Raw genomic sequence first — 27083 nt, 5'->3', positions numbered from 1 at the left:
CCGGTTGGCAGATGGAGGACCTGGAGAAAACACAGCGTCTGCAAGAGATCCAGGCCAAGCTGGACCCACGGGCTGAGACCAAAGTAAGAGATGGTGGAATTTTCAAAACTGGAGAGTTGTTTCGCCGGAGACTTGTCCATGATGGGACCCTTTTCTGGAAAACCCCAGGATCCCGACTCAAAGGTACGCAACACTGTGAAAACCTTAGTCTGTGTGTAAAGTAAGTAGTATGTAGTAAGGTAGTAAAGTAGAAGTATTTAGTATGTAGCACTGCACAGAAGGATGTCTTGTAGGCTCAATCTGGCTCACAGGCTCCCCAAAACAAGGGCTTACTGTATTATCATGGCTACCTCCCTGAGCTACTACTGCAACAACTGCATGTAATAGCTGCTAACTTGCCAAATTAATATGGTTGATATGGTCGCTAACACACAGTGAGGAACACAGTATAATTACAGAAAGATATTAAAGCTACAGTTAGTTACTATAATGAAATTTACTTTTTGTCCCGCATATCATCTTTACAAAGCAAGTTTACAAATGGAGATTGATGACTCATAGTAGGTTTACAAGTTTACATTAAGTCTCATAGGCAAGACCATTAAACAAAAAAATAATAAAACATGTGGAGAGTAAGCAAGTCAGCTAAAATTGTAAGTCTATCGTGAAATAATCACAAGTTCAGTTTATTAATATAAAAGTAGTTCTAAGACAGATGACACTTTAAAGTTGTATTTATATTAGTGCTGGGCAACGATTACAATTTTTAATCGTGATTAATCGCATGATTTTTCTGCGATTAATCCGCAAAGTTCAATAATAAATTAAAAAGTAGTGTATTGCGCACTTTTATTTTAAAAGTACTGTATGAACAAAAGTGCAATAACATTTGGTTTGCAAACACTTTAAACAGATCAGGTTATTTTTAACAGCAGTATTCTCTTTACACAGTAGCAGTTATAATACAGTTATAATTCTGATAATAGATATTCAGCCGGTGTTCACAACTTTATCTTCATAGATGCAATTTGAAATATACACCTTGAAGACTGTACACCTATCTACGTCATGTTTTTTTCTTTTTATTTGTTATGTTTGTTAAATTCTCAGTAGCGATAACTAAATGAAATGCTTATTATACATATTCCAACAAAACAACTTTAAAAACTCTAAAAAAAATAATTGATATGAATCATTTATTTTTAGCTTTTTTTGGTATTTTGGTCAGACACTATGCAACGCTGATTACTGTAATATGTGTGGTATTTGCTATAAATGTACGTTGTGCATAGAGGGTGATAAGAAGCTGTACCAGGAGGGACTTAGGACCCAGGGGAATGTAGGTGAAGCATGGAACCTGTAGTCTGTACCTTGGCAGTAACCTGCAGCATGTGGAAGTTATGCTAATAAAGAGTTGCAGTTAAGAGCAGTTTGTTCCCTTGTGCTTATGTTTATTTAAAAACACGACAATATGTATTTTGATATTGTCACGATCCTGTAACAAGACGATCGCTCGTGCATGTGTGTGTGCGTGTGAGAGTGAGTGAGTGAGTGAGGAGGGACCGACGGTTCCGGACCGGGCGTGTCACCCGGTGGGCGGGGGGGGCAACAGCAGAAAGAAGTGACGCCACACAAACACAGCTGTTCACCGCTCGCTGCCAGGTTCTTATGTTAAAAATGTCTGCATAATAACAATTAAAAAAAATTGTTAACACGCGATAAAATAATTGTCGGCGTTAATTAGTTAATTAATTCATGCGTTAATAACGCGTTAACTTGCCCAGCACTAATTTATATATATATATATATATTTATATATACATATATCATATACAGTAGAAAGTACTTTATGGTTTGAGGTTTAACAAGATGATTTTGTATGGCGTGATGATCACGTTAACTCAATTTCATTTATATATATATATATAGCCCAATATCACAAATTCACCTCAGGGGGCATTACAATCCGTACAGAATATGACACCCTCTGTCCTGAAACCCTCGATTCAACTCAGGGAAAACTCCCCAAAATCCTTTAACAGGGAAAAATAGATGTGTGTGCAGAATAACCGATCGGATGGCCGATCCACACCTCATCCTTTTCCTGTTCCAATGGTAGGGACCTTGGACAGAGGATGTCGTATGTGTACAGATTGTATAGCCCTCTGAGACAAATTTGTGATTTTGGGCGAAACAAATACATTTAATTGAATTGAATTTTACTAAGGTCAGTAATGAAAGAGGACAGACTACACAAATACACAAGCACTCCACAGAGTGATGGAGCTTTTTTCTTTATGCCTTAAATCTATTAAAGAGAACAGTACCTGACCTAGGAGACAACTCAATGCTACTGAATAAGGTGGAATTTACTGAGAACAGTTTTAGCACAGACTTGGGGATAGGTATGGGTAAGCCATTCTGCTTCAGGTTTACATTTGTTAAAATGTGTGTACTTGATGGAAAAAAACAAGAACTTGAATGTGTTTCTGCATGTGCTCGTATGTTGTGTGTCTTTGTGTTGCGTAGATACACAGGTCTTATTGATGACAGACATCCTGGTGTTTCTGCAGGAGAAAGACCAGAGATACATCTTTCCATGTCTCGTAAGAAAATGTATTCACTTACAAATACAAAGACACACTAACATTTAAAATAGCAATGGATCAATTGTATGATTGTAATGACTGGAAAGACAAGTGTTCATACTGACTTTCTCCCAACTTTCCTTTGTGTCTTTATTACTTTTCTTCAAACAAAACTATCCTGTGTGATCCAGGACAAATCTCCAGTACTTTCCCTTCAGAACCTGATAGTGAGGGATATAGCCAATCAGGAGAGAGGCATGTTCCTCATCAGTGACTTTTCTCCTCCTGAGATGTACGAGTTCCATGCTGCCTCCAAGGAGGACAAGAATGTCTGGATACGCTACATCCAGCGCACCGTCAGCAAGTGGGTAAATGCACCAACACAAAGACATAACACTTTTCAAAAAAAAATCTGTTGAATTGAATAAACTGAATTCTTACTTGCTAAACTTAACTATTATGATCTTAAAAAAATATTTTTTTATATTCACTTATTACAATCACTATCTGTTAAACTAATATGACATCTTAATTGATTATATATACAGCAGTGGCGGGCCGTGCATTTTATACCTGGGCCTTCAGTGCTGTCCTACTACAGTTGAACAACCTCCTAATAACCTCATTATGACGCCACAGCTACGGTTATTATTTGTTTTTAGGGGTGTAACAATACACGTATTCGTATTAAGCTGTTCGGTACGAGGCTTACGAACTGAACAATACTTTTGAATAATACTAGTGCGTTTGGAAAATGCAGAAGCTTAAATTGTGGGAAATATAATGTTCTTTCGGTGGAGCCACTGCCCTCAACCTGGCAACCCACCCAACATGCTGTCTGTCACGCCCACCACAGAAGAAAAACATTGTACTCTGGTGATGCACATGTGTTCTGGGAGGCACACTATGCTAAATTAGCTTAGCAGGAAACAACAGCAGCACACACGCTGAAAACTCTCCTCGCAGCGTTTAGCTGTTTCCTACTGATTCAAACAGGGCTAAAGCAAAGGATACTTCGTCATTAATGGACAATGCATAGTCAAAATATAAAAAGAACAAACTCACAAGAACTAGTCACATATATTTATATGACAACAAAGCATGACAAATCAATCCAGCAACTCAGCGGTGCTAAAACACATATTCATCCACACACTAAAGAGCACAAGCCATTCAAATATTATTCACATCAGAGGGAACAATATTAACCATATCATAAAAATGACACCATAGACAAATTAACACAGTAAAAACACAAAAGCAGTTCACTTACCAAAGCTGCTGTTCACTTAAAGACAAAGTCCATCCTACTTTCTTTGATTACAAAGAATTTATTACCGCGGTTGTTCAGAACAATAGTGCGGTTCAGTTCCAGCCAGAGGTCCTCCTGTGAACGTGTTCGTTGAGTTGTAGATCCACTCGGGTTTCAGCAAACAAAAGTTTTCAAAAGCACCATAGCTTGTAAGTGTCCTGTCATGCTATGGTGTCTTGTTGCTGCCTTGGTTAGCAAATCCAGCTTAGCAACACACCAAGACCAGTTGCTCAGTTGCAAATAAAACGCATTCTTAGCCATAAAATGTGCAACGTTTCTCTGACGCTGTCAGCCAGGAATACCGTTCGTACAAATCCTTTTCCTGGCTGGGTCAGGGCTGCTAGCTGTGGGGTTGGCCGACCCTTTCTTACGATGTCCATTTTTTCCTGAAATGTCCTTTCGTTGCCAGTAACTCCCAAATCGGTTTCTCCTCCTCCTTCAGCCATTGAGTGTTAAAAAAACAAAGCACCGAGCAAACCGCTAAAAATGTCATGTCAATGTCATAACTTCTTACATATCTTTCAACTTGAACTCTTAATACTACTACTAAGTTCTGCCAGCTAGCTTCAGCTTCACAACAGTGATACTAGCCCACTGACTAATCACACCGCACGTTAATGCTGAGCTGCACGTTAATGCTGACGTACTTGTAGTCTACCTCGGTAGCTCTGACATGTCAAAGAATACTACACCCAACATGTCAAACAAAGAATCTGATTGGTTGAAGACTATGACAATCAACAAAATCATCCCCATTTACTAAAACTGCAAAAGGCTTCCTAGTGGGCTTCGGGCCTCTCTTCTTACCTAGAGAACTAGGGGCAAAATCAGATTGGATAAAAGCTCTACTTAAAACAAGCTGCACTGGACACTTCCGGTTCAGCGAATGGCGGAGTAGGCAGCTCGTCGGAAGGGCTCTGTCGCTATTTGACATTTATTCGGCATTTGCTGTACTATTTACCCGTCTGAGACTTGGAGAACCTGCTTCTAAAACCTATACCTGCTCGGGTGTACACTGTATTCAGGTAAAAAAAAAACCCGAGAGCGAGGAAAGACAAGATGGCGGCCTAGCATCAGACCTAGCCAGCGGCGACACCACACATGGCGACGGTAATAACCCAGCGGTATCCCTCGCTGATATACAGAAACTACTTGCCGGTATGGAGGAGCGAATAATCACAAATCTGACAGCACAAATTTCAGCCAACCATGCCACTATTACCAGACACGACCAGACAATTCAAGCCATTGAGATGTCAATGAACGACTTTCAGGGGAGAATACCAAAACTGGAGTCCACAGTCTGCAACTTTATGAAGGAGAATGAACTACTGAAGTTTAAGGTTGACGACCTCGAGAACAGATCGGGCATACCCAGTTGAGCGGAGGACACCCGCCCAACTTCATTCATTGAATCCTTCATAGAAGAATTATTCGGCGCTGACGCTTTCCCCCGTAGTTTAGCTGTGGACAGAGCAGACAGGGTGGCTATCCAGAGGAGACCTCGTCCCTTCATAGCCTGCATTCACCATTTCCAGAAGAAGCAGCATATAATGCAGCTGGCACGCGAGAAAGGTCCCCTGTCCTACAGGGGCTTGGAAATTCACATTTATGCCGACTAGAGCGCTGAAGTGGCCAGAAAGAGAGCTACTTTTTCCTGTGTCAAGACCGCACTGAGGAAAGCAGGGCACCAATTCAGCCTGCTCTTCCTGGCTAAGCTTCGAGTGATCGTCGATGGAACCAGGCACGAGTTCAACACTCCGAGTGAAGCTACCGCCTTCCTGGAGAAGAGACAACCGGCAGTATGAGACCTCTTGGCAACCATAAAGTTAACAATGAAGAAATGACTCTGGAGACACTACCTTTTTATAGCTTAGGTTTGTGAGGGCTAACCAGTGAGTGAATATTGTTGCTGGCTAAGCTGACACGTTGTATAAAGAGTAAACCTTATGAATACTATATTGCTATGTTGATCGTGTTCACATAACACTGGACATCCACAGACACTTCCCCCAACTTTACGAAATGTTAAATTGTCCTAACCATTACGGTAATCATATGTTATTACATGACAACCTTCTCTCCCCTCTGTTGAACTTTAAAATGGTGAATACCTTATGACCAGTAACGTTAAAGCCGCATGTTAGGTCAGTTGAAAGAGTCACGTTTTCGATCAACTCTGTGTTATTAAGACTGGCGTGGATTAGAGGGACATTATATCCATTACATTACATTACATTAGTCATTTAGCAGACGCTTTTATCCAAAGTGACTTACAATAAGTGTATTCAACATAGTTTTCAAGAGAACTACTAATCACGAGAAGTCATAAGTGCATCTCCTTTTTTAAACAAGCATCTAAGAGCATAAACCAGAGCAAACGTACAGTGCAGAAACAAACGAATAAAATAACTGCAACAAACTAATACGAATACAATAAGTGCTAAGTGGAAGGCTCAGGGTAGTACTTCTTGAAGAGGTGAGTTTTCAGCCTGAGCTGAAAGATGGGCAGTGACTCTGCTGTCCTGACGTCAGTGGGGAGTTCATTCCACCATTATGGGGCCAGGACAGAGAACAGCCGTGACTGGGTCGATCGGCCGCAGGGACCTCTGAGCGACGGGGCAACCAATCGCCCCGAGGCAGCAGAGCGAAGTGATCGGGCGGGGGTGTAGGGCTGACCATGGCCTGGAGATAGGAAGGAGCTGTTCCTTTCACTGCCCTGTAGGCTAGCACCAGAATCTTAAACTGGATGTGAGCTCTTACAGGGAGCCAGTGTAGAGAACGGAGAAGGGAAGTTGTGTGGCAGAACTTGGGGCGATTGAACACCAGGCGAGCTGCAGCTTTCTGGACAAGCTCCAGCGGTCTGATGGCCGACGCCGGGGCTCCGACAAGTAGAGAGTTACAGTAGTCCAGGCGGGAGATGACAAGAGCCTGGATGAGCACCTGCGCCGTCTCCTCAGTGAGGAAGGGGCGAATCCTCCTGATGTTGTAGAGCAGGAATCTGCAGGAGCGATGAGATGTTTGCTGAGAACGACAGTTGGTCATCCAGGGTCACACCCAGGTTCCTCGCAGTCCGAGTTGGCGTCACCACGGTTTCATCAATGGTGATGGACAGGTCTCGGTGCGGGCAACCCTTTCCCGGGAGGAACAGTAGCTCGGTTTTGGCCAGGTTGAGCTTGAGGTGGTGTGTCGTCATCCACTTTGAGATGTCAGCCAAGCACGCAGCGATGCGTTTCTCCACTTGAGTGTCACCAGGAGGAAATGACAAGACCAGCTGGGTGTCATCGGCATAACAATGGTAGGAGAAGTCATGCGAGCGAATAACAGAGCCCAGAGATGTTGTGTAGAGCGAGAAGAGAAGGGGGCCCAGGACTGAACCTTGTGGAACCCCTGTAGTCAGCAAGTGTGGTTCCGACACGGCCCCCCTCCATGTCACCTGGTAGGATCGACCAGTCAGGTAGGATGCAAACAGGGAGAGTGCAGAGCCTGAGACGCCCATCCCCTTGAGGGTCTGTGGGAGGATCTGGTGGTTCAGAGTGTCAAACGCCGCAGACAGGTCCAGGAGAATCAGGACAGAGGAGAGAGAGTTAGCTCTCGCGGCGTGAAGCAATTCCGTCACCGCAAGGAGGGCTGTCTCAGTCGAGCGACCCACTTTGAACAACATTACTACTTTGCAGTTAAATATTTAACATTTATTCCAACATGAAAAAAGCAGTAAATAACACTTCAAAAACACGTCAGGACATCTTATTTTAGTCACCCTCACAGGCAATTCAGTGTAATATAATAATATATATATATATCATATAATAATATATATATCATATAATAATATTCACTATAATATAAAACACACACACACACACACACACACACACACATATATATATATCATTATTTATTTGTTGGAATGCTTTTAAGCATTCCAAGTATTGTTATCCTCTTCTTTATTCTTCTTATTATATTTCTTCCGTAGCATGCTTCTGCTCCTTCATATTTTAAGCTACAGAAACCGTTCGAATATCAAAATGGTCAGCTCTTTAAGGACCTTTATGCTATGACTTTTAATATTTCTAATCTTTAAACTTTTTGAATTATTAAGCTTTTTGCAACTTTTTTTTGAATGGGTTTCTATGGAGAATATTTTCAAATATTTCAAATAATTCAAATAATTCTTCAACTTTCAAATCCTTCAACTTCCTCATACTTTCAGCTACAGACACCATTTCAACTTTAAAATACAGAGAAAATCTTAAGCTATTATTGTATGTTATAATCTTTTTAATATCTTTTATACTTTTTGAACTGTCCCATTTTAACTTTTATGATTTTATAATGGGTGTGTATTGCGCAGCTTAGAGTGCGTGATGTCACCGCTAGAGTGAAGAGCAGCTTCAGATTCTTGTAAAAAAAATATTTGTCTTTTGCCTTCGACTCCACAATTTACACTCTTCATATATATTTTTTAGTTCATACAGTAGCTAATCCTGTCTTCTCGTTAAAAAGTGATTGTGGAATCCCACAGATTTACACATTTGGCAGAAAATGACTTAATTGAGAGGAAAAACCAACTTTCTGCTCCATAGAGACCAATGTTAAATCTGACCACTCATTTCTTAAAGAAAGCAGACAGTACCAGTTTTGTATATTGCGCCGGAGCTCACATTTTTAACACCACCAACATAAAAAACACATCATCGCGTTCGGCAGAGTCTTATCTTTCTCACGGTATCCATATTTTATTGATTAGTCTCATGGTTTTGGTATAAAGGGCATATGTTCGACAGGTAGTTTTGTTGAAAATCGCTGTTCACTCTAATCTCTCACACAGGTGCTGCAATCACCAACCAGTGCACCCAAACACACAGGTGTTTCTATGAGCTCGTTAGTGATGTTTATAAACATACAGAGGCACTGAGACACACACGCACACATGACTTGGAGATATGCGTAATGCTGCTCAGCCAATCAAATATGGGTATGAGGTGTTTCCCTGTCTGTTCTCCATGAACAGGCTGCTGGCACACAGGTGTTTCTAATTAGGGATGTTTATAAACACAGACTCACAGACACGTGCACTCACTCCTCTCTCTATCTATCTCTGTTTGTCTCTCATTCAGGTCTTGGATACTTTTAGAGGACTCCCCCGCCCCCCCCCCCGCCCCCCCCCCCCCCCCCCCCCCCCCCACAGACACACACACACATACACACACACACCGTTTTAAAATAAAAGCCCCACAGAATGAATTCTAACTGAAATGCTTGTGATGAAGCCTGTCACTTAATAACCTGTCTGTGTTTATCTAGCATTATTATTCTGTCTCCTCTTCCCTACCCCCACACTGTGTTTATCTATTTATTAAGCCTCTCACTCACTCAGTACATAAAACTGTCTGTCTGCCTGTCTCACTCACTCAGTCAGTATATATAACTGTCTGTCTGCCTGTCTCACTCACTCAGTCCATCTAACGGTCTGAGTCTGTGTCTGTCTGTCTGTCGGTCTGTCTTACTCACTCAGTCCATGTAACTGTCTGTCTGCCTGTCTGTTCTCCATGAACAGGCTGCTGGCACACAGGTGTTCGTGATTAAGGTAATCAGCAATGTTGATAAACACACAGACACACGCACACATACACTTCTCTCTCTCTGTCTCTCTGTGTCTCTCATTCAGTCATTCAGGTCTTGGATACTTTTAGAGGACCCCTCACACACACACTTATTCTAATGCTACTAATACTTCTACTACTTATAATACTTCTACTAGAACTACAACTTCTACTACTACTAAAACAAATATCGCTACTGCTGACATTTTTTAAGCCACAGAAACCATTCAAATATTAAAATGTTCAGCTCTTTCAGGAGAGGAGTGATATGACTTTTCATATTTGTAAGCTTTAAACTTTGAATTATTCAGCTTTTTGCAATCTTTTTTTAATTGGATATCTGGAGAAAATCTTCAAATCCTCTTAAACTTCTTCAACTTTCAAAGCCTTCTTCTTTCTCATACTTTCAGCTACAGATGCCATAGTTAAACATTTCAACTAGAAGGGTTTTCAGCAGTGCAGTTTAAATGCTTTCAGGCTACAACATTTTTCAGACAGGTAGTCTCCCATTTCTGTATTTTCAGCCATTTGTAATCTTTAAACTTTTTGAATTATTAAGCTTTTTGCAATTTTTTTTAAATTGGATATCTATTTTCAGCAATGTTTTTGCAATTAATTTCAGCTTTTAGCATTCCAACGCATTTTCAGAAGGAAATGCATTTTCTAGTTATAACTAAATATCCATTTCTCAGACAGGTGCTTCATGTCCCTCACTCCCTAACTGTCCGTGCTGGATCTGTCCCCGTTGTTTTAAAAAGCTAAATAAGTTATTAGCATGACTGCGTCCAGCTAGCCAAACCTGTCTGGTACAGCTAGTAGAGAAGCTTCATGTACTGCTTCCCTTTCCCGCTGTCTGCTGTCTGATTGTGAGGTCAGATTGATCTGGGATCAGCTCTTTCACCTGCAGTTTCTCCGCCAAAGTTCTCCTCTCAAACGGGTCTTGGAGGAGCAGTGCTGGCGCTGGCGCTCGCCTGTAGTAGGGGTAGTCAGGAGCTTCGTGCGAAATACTTTTGACTCATTTGGCCGGGCTCAGCCTTAGAGATAGTGTAAGGAGCTTGGACATCAGGAGGGAACTTGGAGTCGAGCCGCTCCTCCTTCGCGTCGAAAGGAGTCAGCTGAGGTGGTTCGGGCATCTAATTAGGACGCCTCCCACTGGAGGTTTTCCGGCCACATCCAACAGAGAGGAGACCCTGGGAGACCCAGAACACGCTGGAGGGATTATATCTCCCAGCTGGCCTGGGAATGCCTCGGGATCCCCCAGTATGAGCTGGAAAATGTTGCGGGCAAGAGGGAAGTCTGGGTCAGCCTGCTTGGCCGGCTGCCACCGCGACCCGACCCCGGATAAGCGGAGGAAAATGGATGGATGGATGGATGGAATTGCCAAAGTGTTCATTTTGTATTTTCTAACAGTCTGCAGGGTCCAAGTTCGAAATCTTAATTGACCAAAGGTTCATCATAAATATTTGATCTGATGAGGAAAATAAGTCCCCGGGGTCTTAGTGTGTTTCCATTGATATGACAAAATGAAGACCGTATTGTTTATTCAAGAAAGAATATAATGTGAAAAACCTTTTGGTATAATTTGTCTAAAGGTAAGTTTAGTTATAAAAATGGTATTATCCTCAGAGAGATCATTTGTTGTACAGCACAAACAGAGACACATCACAAAAGGTGCAGTTGGTTAGATTTAAACAAAGTGGCATTAATGTCTTCATACAGTGGTATGAATGTACTTAACAACATTAGCATTAATACAAATCCAAAAATAAATAAAATGTGTTTTCCGCCCGGTTGGTCCTACTTTTGGACCCGAGCGAGACCCATTTGGGGTTAAAAGCGAGATTTTTAACCGAAGAGAGCGTCGTAGAAAGCAAAGTTCATAAAGAAATTTAAAAAAGAAATTACATTTTTTTTTTTTTTTTATTGAAAAAAGTCTCCTTAATGTAATCACGTTAACCATTTTACACACTGCAAACACCATTATAAACTATTCTACTAACTAACTAAGAAGATTCGCCACAATATCATGCATTTTACGCCACAGCCGGCAAGACAACAACTCAGAGAATGCTTCGTTAATCTCGGGCATAGCGTCTAACCCGGCATATCACACTGCGACCAACATTAGCATTCCACACAGAGTTCAACGGTATCATCCAAATTACTCTTCGTCAAAGCGTTCAGGAGTTACAGCTAACAAGCCACAGAAAGCACAACTCCCACACTGCGAAAATATTATAACTGTATCATACCTTGAGACGGTTTTGAGGGCCGAAACGGTGAAATCCGCAATTATTCCTTATTAGTAAGGTGTTCGTCTGCTAAGTAGGTACGTCTGGAACTTAAAATGGCATTTCTCCGTTCATCTGAGCCAAAATGGTGGTCAGAATGCCAGTGGCGAATCATACAGGGGGCTTGGGGCTTGACCGCTGCACGGTTTTGGAGTTTTATTGACTGAAAATTCTGTCAATCACTTCATGGAACACACGAGTGTGTTCGTTTTGAGCACCTGGTTGTAACGAGTGGTGTCATGACAAGATCCGCCCAGCAGAGCCTGAGCAAGGGCTCCAGACAAACAGACAGAGACATCCAGGAGAGATATGACTGGTCAAAATGGGTCAAAATGGGACAAAATGGGTCAGAATTATGCCAAAATGATGCCAAACAGCTCTGTTAGGATAGATTGTACAATACGAGTGATAAATAAAGTGAAATATAGTGAAATATATAATTATAAAGTATATAAAAGTACAATGGAACAGCTATAAATTCTGGTTCGAAAATGAGAATTTGGCATGTTTTTTTTTAGATAAACACCTATAACTGGGGTTTGCTTCACTTTATTTACACCAAATCTTTTTGTGAGGCACCTGCACCATTTGTGCTATGAACTGGGAATGTTTTAGGCTAGCCAGGGCCTCATTTAATAAATTACAGTGCTTTTTCTTCAGACGAACTTGGGAATTTTCCCTGTTTGCTGTGTTTGCTGTGTTTAGCTACTATTAACCAGTAACATATACACAATATTTACTCATCTCATCAAATCTCACAATCCCTAGTGTTATTCAAGCATCAACATTTTTTAAATATACTTTGTAGTTACAGAATTGTAGTCTCTTTTGTATGGGTTACAATTTTCGAGAAAAGGCCTAAAAAATGGCTTAGGGTCCAAAAGGTTTTAAGCAGTCACTGTGTTCTTAGAGCTGAGCGTTGACAAAAATAAAGGTAATATCACTCCCTCCAGTAAATACACGACGCCTTGGTTCTCTCAACTGATGGATTTATTCTTCCTCCTACTTCTCCGTCCACCGTCGAACTGTTTAAATCACATTTAGACATACAAAACAATCAGACGTTTACATTACATAAAAACACAGTTTGCGCGCGAATGTGCGCAATGGCGAATGTACATAAATAACGTACCTCACTGGCTGCACACAACTGAGAGGGAAATGAGTCCACTTGAAACACGAAAGATGATCCCTTGAAACTTGAACTGAAAACTTAGTTGACTTACTTTACTTTGTTTACTGACTGACTTACTGACTGACTGACTTATGACGCTTCGCGCCCTTCTGCTGTCACTGTGCCACGGTCAAACACGTCCCGGTACAACACAGCACGCAACACTAGTTCCCCCCCTTTTATACAAAACAAAAAACCCATTCGCATTAAAAACAAACCTTACAAATAACAACATGTAAACAAACATACTAAACAATGACATAAATAACCTTATGGCAGTTAAAGGTAATATTTAGCAAAGCTTCTCAAACAAAGAAAAATTAACAATGCCAGGAATAACAACCATCTACTGGTTAGGGTTTTGCTTTTTTTTACATAGTAACGTTACTACTGTTCATTTGTCTATCGTGGTGTTTTTATGAATAGTATTTGAATGGCTCGTGCTCTTACGTGGTGGAATGCGTGGATCCGCAGCAGGTTTGCTGGATTGATGCATCATAATGAGGTTATTAGGAGGTAATTCAACTGTAGTAGGACAGCACAGAAGGCCCAGGTATAAAATGCACGGCCCGCCACTGCCCACAACCCATAGTCCGCACCAACTCTAAAACCACACCATCGTTACAACACATGCAGACTGTATCCTCATAACTCCCACAAAATCCTTATTATTGTTGTTTTTTAGTCTGAGCAATGTCCATATGAGTTAACTGTTACATTGTATGGTAGGTTGTATATGACACTTCAGCAAGATATGATCTATGGTTGTATATCATTGTTGTTGTACCAATGCCTCTAGTATCAGTATCAAATATGTAACAGTACATCTTAATACCCTAACAATTGGTTTGTTTTTCTGTAACATTTCTGAAGATATATTTACTATGTCCATCACATCATTGATAACAGGATCTGTGTGATCTGTGCTTTTGTGTGCTCAGGTGCCCATCACGAGAGGAGTTCCCCCTCATAGAGACTGAACACAAGGCCCATCTTAGGAGACTCAAAGGTCAGGAAACATAAATGACATGATCAAAGCAGTGACTGCTACTAGCAGTTTAGCATTTTACATGTAGATCAAAAAAATATGTCAATTAAATAGTTGTTACACCTGTAAGATAACATACGACAACCTATGTCCCCATTTCTGTTTTGAATGATTCTGTTTTGCAGCTCTCTCTCCTCCGCAAGGGCTGAACCAGGCTTCAATGAAAGCAAAGTGTATTTTAGGAGTTCATCTAGCTTTAGAGATACACACATATTCTATTTTTTTATAGTGTAGACGGTGCCCAAATACCCCAATATCCACCCAACACTGTAGAAGTATTGAGAACACAATGAAAAGGTTGGGATTGGGGGTATAATCTAAGTGAGTGTATGGTTAATAGAAAGCTCATGAACCAAACCACACACATCAGCAAAAACATCCACAGACTCCCACACACTGGGATGACAGGTGTGTTTGCTCTCTACGTTAAAGACATTTTTCACCAGTGTGATGCGAAAAGGTGGTGGAGAAATACAGGTAATTCACATGCAGATGCTATCTGTGTCATTTTCAATGAAAATCTGCGTTTGCTGTGAAAAATGTATGCACACAAAGTTGATGGCTGGAGAGTTGTTGCAGTTGGTGTCTATTCGCCATATTCATTAGATGTGAGACTTGTTTAAAATAAGCAGGCTTTGTGGTCATGTGTTGTTTTAGATTTGTGGATGCACGATTGATTAATCCTCAGAAACCCTCCACAGCTGACCTCCAGCAGAAGGACCGGGAAATGCTGGAGCTCCTGCAGGAGAGGGTGACTCTATTCTGTGAGCTGGCAGAGGTGACAACTGGTCAGGAGGCCCTACAACCTCCCATCACTCGCTACTTGTTCAGGGCAGACACACCCCAAGCGCCCCGTGCAGAGAAACTCCTACTGGATGCCACAGCTGAGGGTAACACACTAAGTTTCATGCCAACTATAAATAATTGTTAATAATTTGTTAGTTGGGAAGACCAGCTGGTAATACAGGTTAACATGCATAACTTTAGTGTTGTCTGATTTGACAGAACAGGTCAACTTTTTCACAATTTAAATGAACATTTTTTATCCCCAACCTTAAACTGAATTGTTTTAGAACCTCTTGCACCCGAGAACGCCCAAAGGGTCTCAATTCTGCTCTGAGGCTCTGTTCCAAATGTCGTAGAATGGACTTTTCATACAAAAATATTATTAATGCTTCATACCAAATTAACGAAGAGATTCTGTTCAACACTATCCTGCAAGCCAGTGTACACACTCCAAACACAATTCTACACAAACTCAAATAAGCAACTAAAAGAATGTCCACAATATCACTCTTTTTTCGCCATGGCTGAGCCGACCACACACTCCAGTAGGCGCTAATAAGAAGAAGCTAAATGCTAACACGGAAAACCGAAATAGCAGAAAACACGCCAATAACACACTGAATCCAAAGATATCTTCACTATTTATCTAAGTGAAACCATCACAGAGCTGTGAGCAAACAAGCACCAGAACAACACACCAGCTTCACCACTAATATTTCATAAACTCCTTACTCCTTTTGTGCTGTTTTGATGTAAACAAAGGCATATTTCCCCGGGTCCTACTGTTCTATCAACATCCTGTGGCGGCTCTGAACTGTTTCCTGAAGAAATTGGGATCAATCTAACTTAGGGTAACTAACATTTGACCTATTTCAGTTTTGGCCAATGGGTTTGACCCATGGGGGCGGATCACGGTTTTCGATTATTTTATTGGCTTAAAATTCTGTCAAACAACTCGAAGATCGTATCATACACTCCTCACACTCTTCCGGTTCAAATCTTATGTCACATGCGCAAATCAGCCAATCACAGGCTTTAGTAAGGTTCAAATACATCACGTAAAACTCAAATTCTGACGAAAATGAGCCATATTTTACAGGTTTTTATATAGCCAAAGCTTTCAAAATGATGCCAAACTGCTGTATTAGATAGATTGAACACTATTAGTGATAAGAGAAGTGAAATATATCGTTATATAGTATATAAAAGTCCAATAAAACAGCTATTTGTGCTACTTCCAAAATCAGAATTGACGTTGGTTGACCTCAGCTGACCTTGATTTCTCAGGCATACTTCACTTTATCAAAGCCAATTTTTTTTTTAAAAGGACTGCTGACGTGTTGTGATATGATTTGGGAGACTTTAGGCCAGCTTCTGCATCATTTAAAATCATTAAAAGTGCTTTTTAGGTTAAAGAAAAAAGTCGAACCTGAAAATTTTCAATTTGAGCTGTGTGTAACATTCGTCCAGCATTTACCAGTAACATATACAATGATATGTACACATCTTAACAAAGCTCACATTTATTTGTGTTATTATGCCATTGAAATTATTCAAATAGACCTTGTAGTTAGTGAGATAAGCCCCTTTGCCTAAGGGTAGGACATTTTAGAGCACAGGGCTAAAAATAGGCCTTGGGTTCAAGAGGTTAAATTCCTAGGAGTCATAGATGACAAAAAATTGCCAATACCAATTCAAATGTATCTTTAGAAAGAAAATGATGTCAGTTGGAATAGTCCATTTATTGATAAATCATTCCTGTACTTTTTTATTAGAACTTAATTTGTCCTCCATGCTTGGGCCGCCATATGTCCCATTTAACAATGAAAACTGCCCTATCAAATGTATGTAAATGTATTCATAATTGAGCATTATTTTGCTTGAAACAAGCTAATTGGGATGCCAGAACAGTAAGGTATTTCCACTGTATAACATTTCTTAAACTAATTCACAAAATTCATAAAATAACACGAAAAGGGCTCAAAATCAATATTATTGATTAAATAACTTAAAATAAGATTACCGCTATTTCTTTCTAGATAAAAATGCTCCTCACAGGCCAGACCGGACTACTATCTGACACAAGTGAGTTTGAATCTATGACATATGAGTCAGAGAGCTTGTGGTTAACCATTGAGCCATCCGGTCAAGTGGTTCTAGACAAATCATCAAGTATGTTACAGATTGCCATGCATTTTGGTAGAGATGTTAATGGTCACCAGAGGATAAAGCCTCATGACTTAGTTGATCCTCTGACTGATCCTCTAGTGCAGGGATTCCCAAAGTGAGCTGCCTCTAGGGGGTGCGCAAGAGGAAAATTTGTTAGTTGTGGTCTAATGGTGTAACAATTTATATTAAATATAATTTAAAAAAATGTAAGTGGGATTTTTCACAAAATAAAAGCATGAATTAAAAAAATTCCCTTTGTAAGATTTAAATTTAAAATTTAAAACGTACACTTTAATAAATAAATGCACTTTAGCTCCTGCCGCCAGACTGTCTGCTACACACTAGCTAGCCTAGCTTGTGCAGCTAACGTCAGCTAACAGCTAACGTCATTCATTCAGCAACATTCATGCAAATATGCTAAACTGGCTGAAATCGGGGAAACTGTCTGTGGGACATCTGAAGCTATCAGTCATAAAAGAGGAGAGGGACAGAGAGAGAGGGAGGAATCGGAGGCGAGAGAAACGGAGAGACGGAGGAGACCAAAAAGGAGGAAGGGATAGCACAGACAGATCGGGAGCACATCGGCCCATCGCGGAGTCAAGGTGAAAAAAGAGGAAATGAGAGTGAGCATCAGACTGGGAAGAAAAAGAGGAAATATGATGAAGATGATCTGGGTCTGGCTTCACTTGGATTGGCAATGATTGCCCAAAGCCACAGTGCGTGGTGTGCAGTGAGGTTCTGGCTAACAGCTGTCTGAAGCCCTCTTATTTACGTCACCACCTGAACACCAAGCATGCCAGTGCAAGTCAAAAGCCCCTTACATGTGTTGTATCGAAATTGGAGGAGTTACAAAACAGCCAAAAACAACTGCAGTCTCATTCATGTGTTGGGTCTACAAAAAACGCACTACGGGCTTCATATCTGGTCAGTTACAGAATAGAAGAAAGGGGCTACCTCACACAATCTCAGAAGACGTGTGCTGGCCAGCTGCCATAAATAGGCTCTGTTGCTTTTTTTTTTTTAAGCTGTGGGGGATTGGGGGTGCGTGAACCCGGTCAGGATGGAGAAGGGGGTGCATGGCCTAAAAAGTTTGGGAACCGCTGCTCTAGTGCCACTAACAGGTCAAAGTTTTTCTTATCCAGAGGAATATTGCGACATCTATTTGATGGATTGTGACAATATCTGGTTCGAATAATGAACAGTTTCCTCCTAATGAGCAATTAGTATTATAATATTTGTAGAATGGGATTCCAATGGTGGCTGCTTAGGACTATTTTCAGCTGGTGCATCCAAAACATGTTAAACACACTTGCGCCATGCACTTTTGACCATGCACTATAGATGGTGAAAGTAAAGAACTTAGTTTTGTTTAATTGTTGTTTAACAATGGGCACAATATCACCTTTGATGACACATTTTTCCAATACTGGTATTATTTCAAAGTTAGTCCTTTTTTTGTCTATACTTTGTCTTATCACATCTGTAAGCATTGTACATGAACAGTGTGTGCAACTATGGTTGGTATTATTTGCATGTTGGGTCCAGTGAGTATTCTTCCATTATAGTAACAAGATGTAAACAAGTTATCACCACGGGGTGGGTTGTGGGATCATGTCTCCCAATATAAGCATTGTGAACGTTTGTGAAAAGAAGGATAATTTCTCACAATATTTTGTCTTACTTAGAGAAAATATAAAAGATTATATTTGTGAGTTATACAGGTGTGTGTTTCCTCAGTTGACAGGTTGAGTGAACTCCTTCTGGGGTCCAGGGTGGACATCCCTCTTCCATGCCTTCACAACCACATGGAGGTGGTAGAAACCAGTGAGTCACTGAAGGCTCCCATCATTCATCATCAGTCATCATTGCTGTCCAGCAACACAAAATGATAACAATCAATAATATTTTAGAGGAACATACAATAAATATAAAACAGACACAAATGAAGTGAGTCAAACTCTTCTTCATCACATTATCATTGGCAAAAGGGCTCCTTTAGTTTGCTTTACTAAAGACAGTAACATGAGAGCAGGAGCAGGTTAAAAACTGACATTACAACTAGTCTCACTACAACATTGAATAATATTATAATTGTAAATAGCTGACTCAAAGAGTTTAGATAGATTGATGTATCTATGTATTCGATCAATGATCATCAAGATTGAATTTAGATTTAAGGAAGATACAAAAAAAATCCTTGTCCATCTTTGTTTGTTTGTTATTAAATAGTCAGACATTCATTATCTGAACTGTCTGTAATACTGAGTGGCTGCTGTTCTTGTCTCTGCTCAGGTGATCAGGATCTGTTGGTCAATGGAGCCCATGATTTCTTAGCATCAAAGGTGAGCTGGGGGCCAAGAAATGAATGGGTCGAATGCTTTGTCATTATTTCTAAATTCTTAAATCTTCCTCTTACATCCGACTGGTTTTGTTGGAGCATCAGACTATCTTTGCAGCACTCACCAGAGTTTATTACTGCATGCAGTCAATATCAAATGCAACTATTGTGGCCCGTCTGGTCCACTGTTCTCCTGCTCTCCCAGATTTGGGGGTGGGGGTTTGAGTCATGTCTGAGTAGACCACTTGCTGAACCATATGTATGGCTTTTGTTTACATAGTTTGCACTTTGCTTTCTTCATACTAATCTACAAAAAATCCTTCAATAAGTAGCATGGCTAAATTACCCAGAGTTCTCTTCATTTCAACTGTTTTTGGTAATTTGATTAATCACAAATAGATGTGAGAATTTCTAACGCTAATACAATATCAAGTAGTTCCTGCATTATTAGTTTAACTTGAAGAAGGACCTTTGTCAAAATCAAGTCGCAAGACCTTAAATATTGAAGTTCAATAAGTCGATGCTGAAACAATATATGGTTCAGCCTTAGCGCCCACAAGACACTCAAGAACACACATGCAGGTATTTTTCTTAGGAAATGAGAGTACATTTAGCATATCATTCCCATGAAACACTGGGATCCCATTTACCAGTCTTCTTCCAGACTCTCCAATTCATTACAAAAAATGTTTGTGATCAAGTCATCAAGGTGCTGTTTTAATTGGGATGAAAGGAGCAAATATCACTTGTAACCAGCTCATAAAACACCCTGCTATAACTGGATTCTACGGTCTAACCGAGTTTCTAACTGCACCCCAAATAGATCCATCCATCCATTGAATTTCTAAATCCACTTATCCAGTGCTGAGTTGGAGGGTTGAAATCTATGCACTTTCACATTGGGCATGAACATATATCCAACAATTCCCTATGGCATCATATCGGTTCAACTGATGTATACCATTAATAGCTTATCATTGTTTTATGTTGAAATGTAATGTAATTGTGGTGATACTCTCCTCTGTTTGTGGGATATATTAAAAGGATTGCATGAGGAGTCAAGACAAGTCACCGCCTGCAGTAAGTAAGGGGGTGAAGGTTCCTCAGAGTGTGTTTGTGTGTGTGTGTGTGTGTGTGTGTGTGAGGGAGCGATAATAATAAGTATGCTGCCTGTTTTTGACAGAAGATCTATCAAAGGCTGGTGAATCTCAGTGTTTACCTCCATGCACTCCAGGTTAGTAGGTTTTTGTGTCTTTCTTCTTTAACATGCTTGAGTCCTATTTAACAGTTTATTGCACATGTTATGCTAAATACCATGTTTCTTTTAACAAAAAAGTTTGTTACTCAAACAATTAATTATTAATCCACATTTGGTGCTCTAGTGAGTATTATGATGTTGGATTGAGTCAAAATAAACTTCAGTGTGTGTGTTCATGGTAATGAAGGAACATGTGCAACAGTGTGGCCCACTGATGTGTTTCTATGGATATGTTGACAATAAGAAACAGAATATTAGCATCCTTATCCATTAAAGAGTAAATACACAACAAATCTTTAGAAGTACACTGTTCATTGTAAACAATTTACAATAACAAACTTGAAACATTGTATGTGTGAATAATAGTCTATCATACCGAGGAAGGGAATTTCATGTAAGTCTCCAACAGAAAAACTCTTTGGTTTCAGCTTGTTTGTCCATCTTTAGCATGTAAAATATTGAAAACTGAATTCTCTATCATATCCTGCAGGGTGCTGTCATCAAACAAGACTCCATTCTAGAGTTATTGCTGCAGCCACAGGATAACGTGGCACCAGCTGCAGGAGCAGCGTGGCGCCCTCTCTGGCGAGATGTTGGAAATCGGGAGGCCAATGCAGTTTCAAGCATCGGGGAGCTGGCTCTTTTGCAGAGACAACACAGCCTGCTGCAAGAGGAGCTGCTGAGGCTGCGGGATGCCGAGAGCCGGTTCAAGGACAGTGAGAGAGCCCGGGCAAAGCTGGAGAGGCACGTCCGACACATGAAGGTCTGCAGCGGGGCTGCATCTGCCTCCCAGCAGCTAGGGGAGGAGGTTGCTCAAGTGAGAACATTTGTATTGCAATTCCACAAAGTTAGGAGACTCACAAAACAGATTTTTAAAGTCAGAACCAGGTTTATTGCCTCAGTTGATTTTCTTATACAACAAATTGGGCATGGTGTTTAGTGCATAACAATAAACATAATATGAGGAAATAAAATAATAGAAAAAAAAATATGATATATGCATTTAAAATTAAACAGGTGTACAGTTTGTGCAGGGATGTGCAACGTTTTAACCAGGGAATGGGCAAATGTTCCACAGTATGAAGCAGTGGCGGCTGGTGGAACATGTTCTAGGTAGGGCTATGCCTCATCCAATCAATTTCAGCAAACATCCCAGAATGATTTAATGCAAAAACATTAAGGTATCAAACACGCATTACTACTTTGCAGTTAAATATTTAACATTTATTCCAACATGAAAAAAGCAGTAAATAACACTTTGACAAACACGTCAGGACATCTTATTTTAGTCACCCTCACATGTATAATATAATAATATATATATCATATAATAATATAATAACATATATATCATATAATAATATTCACTTTAATATAAAACACACACACACACACACACACACACACACACACACACACACACACACACATAATTATTTATTTATAACTATAGATCCATTTCTTAGACAGGTGCTTCATGTCCCTCACTCCCTACCCTGGTGTTCTCATGTTTCCTTACCTCCTCATCCCTCACTCCCTACCCTGGTGTTCTCATGTTTCCTTACCTCCTCATCCCTCACTCCCTACCCTGGTATTCTCATGTTTCCTTACCTCCTCATCCCTCACTCCCTACCCTGGTGTTCTCATGTTTCCTTACCTCCTCCTCCCTCACTCACTAACTGTCCGTGCTGGATCTGTCCCCGGTGTTTTAAAAAGCTAAATAAGTTATTAGCATGACTGCATCCAGCTAGCCAAACCTGTCTGGTACAGCTAGTAGAGAAGCTTCATGTACTGCTTCCCTTTCCCGCTAGTCTGCTGTGTGATTGTGAGGTCAGGCTGATCTGGGATCAGCTCGTTCACTGCAGTTTCTCCTCAAAGATTTCCTCTCAAACGGGTCTTGGAGGAGCAGTGCTCGTGCTGGCGCTTGCCTGTAGAGACTAGTCCATAAGGGAACGCGCAGCTGAATCTATTTGAGGACGCTGATTGGCTAGATTGTATGTCACTCATTTATATCTTTAATCAGCATTAAAGCATCATTGGCTAAACTGCTTCATAGCCCCGCCTCTTTTGGGCAGTTTCTCCAGCGCCCCAGCCAGCTGAGACGTGCACACGCGGAGAGGACGTGCAAGAAAAGCATATATTTACTGCAGATATCATATTGTACACATATTACTGGCTGATTCCATATTTCAAAAACACAAATATTGACAATTTGTATAGTTTATTATTATTATTATTCATTTTATTTTATTTCACGTGGCTCAAGGTGGGGCGGCGCCCTAGCGCCCTCTATTGACCAGCCGCCACTGGTATGAAGTATAATGTACAGAGATAATAATCCAAACGATGTGCATTAATGTAATGCATAGAGACCAATCTCTGAACCCATCGGCTATCGGTCTCTGGCGGATTAGCCTCTGGCTACGAGGGGCAATGTTTGCAGGGTTCCGGTGTAGCCATCAGATATCTGGGCCAAGACTTCCTTTTCTGTAAGCTGCTCATTGTTAACAGTCCAATTAGCAATTTGAGATGCAAGACTGGAGTTGGAGTTGTGAGACGGCGCGTACGACCGGATTATTTCACAAGTAGCCAGATTACAAGTGATTTTAAACCAGTAATAATCTAAATCATCGTCGGATGATAGCCGATGGGTTCCAGATTGCTTTTTGGCCAACGTGTTGCTCGGGTTGACCTGCAGTCAACCAAAACCTGCTCCAACGTGGTTGGTCAATAGTGTCTGTGTGGTGGGAAAATAGTCAGTGTCAGGGGGGTGGTTAGGAGGTGGTTGAGGTGTTTAAGCTGTTCAAGGTAGAAGGAGAGACGGAGTCTCGTCCGGCTGCTTTGTGGAGATTCTGTTTCTTTAACAGCCTGTTTACGTCGCTCCTCAGGATGGAGAGAGTAGTCATTGAAGTGGGGAATCCTACCTTTTAGTCCCTTGTATCAGTCAAGTTCCAAAAACACTAGAACCTACACTTCCCAAAATGCTGCTCAGTAGCATATCTTTTTGTAGACACATCCTGCCTGTCAAACTTTACACCCCCAGTTCGAATACGAGCTTTCAGTTTAACATTTTTCGTCTCAGTCACAAACTGAGAGAACCCCAATGACATCATAGTGATGTCATCAGGGATATTATTCTGTCAGACAAATTCCTCACACAGGACCTTATACAACCATGTAGAGTGAACTGAGTTTGATGTGTGCTCCTTTTAAATCAGTGCTTTTCAAACGAATGATAAAAGTCATCAGCAGGTTTACAGTACACTCCATGTGCCCCATGTTCACTGGCTTTTCTATGGACTCTCTCCTCTTGCTATTGTAGCCTGCCTCTCTGCAACCAGGAAGGGTTGTCTCAACCGGAGCTGACACCCTGTGGGCCAGTCAGGAACCTGCCCACCAATCAGATGGCCTCCAGGATGGCAGTGATTTGGAGGTAGACATGACGTCCGATGATGATGATGGGACGGAATCTGAAAGCTCCAAGGGTCAGATTCGAGACATAACACATAATGACTGTAAATGTTACATGTATCCTTTTTGTATCATGGTGTATTATAGGCAGGTATGGAAAGAGTACTAGAATATTTTAGGTCAGTTAAAATAAACTGAGTAAATGTTTCTGTTACATTTTTAAAGGAATTAATTGAAGAACATATTAGGCCACAAAAAAAGTGCATCAACATGTTAATATTCACACCAACCAACAATACACTTCTTTCTATAGACGTGTGCGTCCTGTGCAACTGATTATCAAGTATCGATATACAACCATCTTCCTCAGCCCAAGAAGAATGAACCAGATTAGAGAAAGAAGTAAAAAACAGCTATGGACAACAAGCATTATTAGGCTACATGAATTAAATAACCTTTCACTTTAAAGAATAATAATAATTTGAATAAAGCATCAAGGCAGTAAAGACGATATAAACTCACATTAAAGCAGGAAGAGACACTGCACCGTTTTTCACACCAACAAGGAAACTTAAGGAGAGATTCCTGTGCCGAGTTCTCGTTAACGTTTACAGAGGAGCAATAAAAAGCCTCCTGACATGCTGTCCACGGCCCGGGGCAGGAAAGAGTTACAGTAACACAAACAGGGAATGCTGAATAATAATGAATACATGCTTGGTTCACTCTCCAGTCAATATAAATAAGGGCCTGCCAATTTTTGGAGTTTACAGTGAGTTTTTAGATACTATAAATGAATATTCAGTTATTAGTGCCAGAGAACAATAAAACCAAAAAGCTGTGTGAGCTTTGAACATTTTTCAATAGTCTCTCCCACATGATGTCATATAATAGCAGAATATTGGTTCGTAACTTGAAATGTGATTTTAGAAACAAGAGACCAATGAAATATCATTTTCTCTTAGTTTTAAAGGAACTGAGGGCTGAATTTTGATTTGTTCTCTCTTTTTCAGACCTTCGAGGTATTCCAGAGGAGATCTGATTCCCGCCATGTTTTACAGTGCTAATGAGCTTATAGCTAGAGTTGACTATGATAGAAACAGATTGATTCCAACAATGAGCATGTCTATCTTTTCTGCAAGTCTTAATGTTTATTTAGCTGCTTTGCTTTTCAGTAGATGGCTTGTGACAGTGAGTTTTTTTTATTTTCAGTTATGCTTTGGATTGTTTGATTTATTACCATCAGTTGGGTTGTTACTGTTTTCACATTTTTTTGTTGTGTGCAAAACTGAAATCAAAGGACTGTGAAACAGGTAGAGGTCATTATCGAGATGATAGAGAAAAAAACCCTTTCTATTCAATGCTGCCAGAAAGACCCTTAAGACTGAAATACAGAACCACCACAAATGTAAAGCAATCCAATACATTTGCCCTTAACTTAACAATAACTTCTGCTTTTACAATGCTTATCTTATTAAGGTTTGTCTTTGTCAGATCTTAAAGCAAGGCAAGGCAAGTTTATTTCTATGGCAGATTTCAACAACAAGGTGATTCAAAGTGCTTCACATAAAAGCATTAAAAGCATCAAAACATAAGGCAAAAGAAAAGGAGATTTAAAAACAATTAAGAACATACATTGAAGCATTAAAAACAGTCATTAAAACACTAAAAAGCAGCATAAGAAATAAAATACAGTAGTAAAATGCAGAAATTGATTAATATCCTTGAATGTGGTTCAATTAAAGGCAGCAGCAAACAATCTGGATTTAAAGGAGCTGAGGGTCTCAGCAGACCTGCAGCTTTCTGGACTTTGTTCCAGATATGTGGAGCAGAACAAGTGAACGCTGCTTCTCCATGTTTAGTTCTGACTCTGGGAACAGAAAGTAGACCAGTCCCAGACCACCTAAGGGGTCGGGATGGTTCATAAGGTAGCAGCAGATCACAGATGTATTTTGGCCCTAAACCATTCAGTGCTTTATAAACCAACAGCAGCATTTTAAAGTCAATTCTTTGTTGGACAGGAAGCCAGTGCAAAGACCTCAGAACTGGAGTGATGTAGAAGTTGTAACTTCTAAAAATAACGTCTGTGTCAGTCACTCATGAAACCTTTTACCACTGCTGAGGTCTGGCATGACTATGGCCTTATCACAGTAACGCAGCTCATGGCATCACAATGTAAAAGAAATAGATACACATGAACTAATGTCATTGCCACTCTGTGGATCCAGGAAGGCTTTGATGCCCTCTCCTCAGATTTAAGGCTTAAAGAGTATATAATGTTCACAATCACTATGTATCGACTGATACATTTAAAAAGGTGTGATAATGCTGGGAATTATCAGCTGAATCTGCAGCTCTTCTCAGCTTCTCAATTCCAACGAAATGTATTTTTTTCCGGGTTACAGCTGCAGTTTAAACACTGTAAATTCAAACAAAACGAATACGCAACAAAACATTTGTTTAGTTCCGTAAAACATCATAGTTTGGCTTCAAATGACTGCTTTTGTTTTTGTTTTGAAGTTACGGATGTAAATTAAAATGACTGAACGTTGGCTTTTGGACACAAACAGCAGTCTGTTAGTCCTTCCACCCGATCTCATCCCTGTGTGGACTAAACTATTGGTCATACGTCAAAATCAAATTCTGTGAGAAAAGGAGTTTTTAATAATATTTAGAGATAATCCTGCCACGTTATCTTTACTTCATGGTCAGGAAGAGTATGACAGACAAACTGGATGTCCTGAGATCACCATCCCATCCAAACTAAACAACAAAATGTAATTTATGATCAAAAGCAGCTTATAGGTTATGATTTATAGGTCTGTTATCTCATCTGCTTCGCTGACGTTAAGCTTCTGGTTGAAAGGAGACATCATTGGTTGTTGGTAGGAGACAGTCGGTGGTTGTCCTATCATCTAACCCAACTTCCTCAGTAAAATGTGTCATCTTAATACTCACACCTGCTGTATGTCGAAATGATTCACTTAAATAACTACATGTACATTAAGACTGCTGTGAATTTAGGTTTATCCGAGCACACTTAAATACTTGGCTCTGTCAGAGTATTTCTCAATTCATTTGTTGGTAAAAAGTATGCAAAATGTA

The 27083-nt window shown here is 40.3% G+C and overlaps 1 protein-coding gene across 1 annotated transcript in view; it reads left to right on the top strand.

The window, feature by feature from the left end:
- Positions 1 to 25020, top strand: part of arhgef2a (Rho guanine nucleotide exchange factor (GEF) 2a) — a gene marked incomplete at its 3' end in the record, with an annotated part of 51371 nt that extends 26351 nt beyond the window's left edge. Inside the window, exons 12-23 of the mRNA XM_079176200.1 lie at positions 12 to 183; positions 2530 to 2606; positions 2780 to 2952; positions 13913 to 13980; positions 14721 to 14909; positions 18712 to 18798; positions 19267 to 19316; positions 20357 to 20392; positions 20496 to 20546; positions 21061 to 21387; positions 23893 to 24055; positions 24992 to 25020. Of these exons, the coding sequence (XP_079032326.1) occupies positions 12 to 183; positions 2530 to 2606; positions 2780 to 2952; positions 13913 to 13980; positions 14721 to 14909; positions 18712 to 18798; positions 19267 to 19316; positions 20357 to 20392; positions 20496 to 20546; positions 21061 to 21387; positions 23893 to 24055; positions 24992 to 25020 (1422 nt within the window). The remainder of the gene's footprint in view (positions 1 to 11; positions 184 to 2529; positions 2607 to 2779; positions 2953 to 13912; positions 13981 to 14720; positions 14910 to 18711; positions 18799 to 19266; positions 19317 to 20356; positions 20393 to 20495; positions 20547 to 21060; positions 21388 to 23892; positions 24056 to 24991) is intronic.
- Positions 25021 to 27083: the final 2063 nt, after the last annotated feature.

Source organism: Pholis gunnellus (assembly GCF_910591455.1).
Source record: "Pholis gunnellus genome assembly, chromosome: 16".
Taxonomy (NCBI): Eukaryota; Metazoa; Chordata; class Actinopteri; order Perciformes; family Pholidae; genus Pholis; species Pholis gunnellus.
Note: the sequence above shows the minus strand (reverse complement) of the source record. Positions and strands in the feature narration are given on the sequence as shown.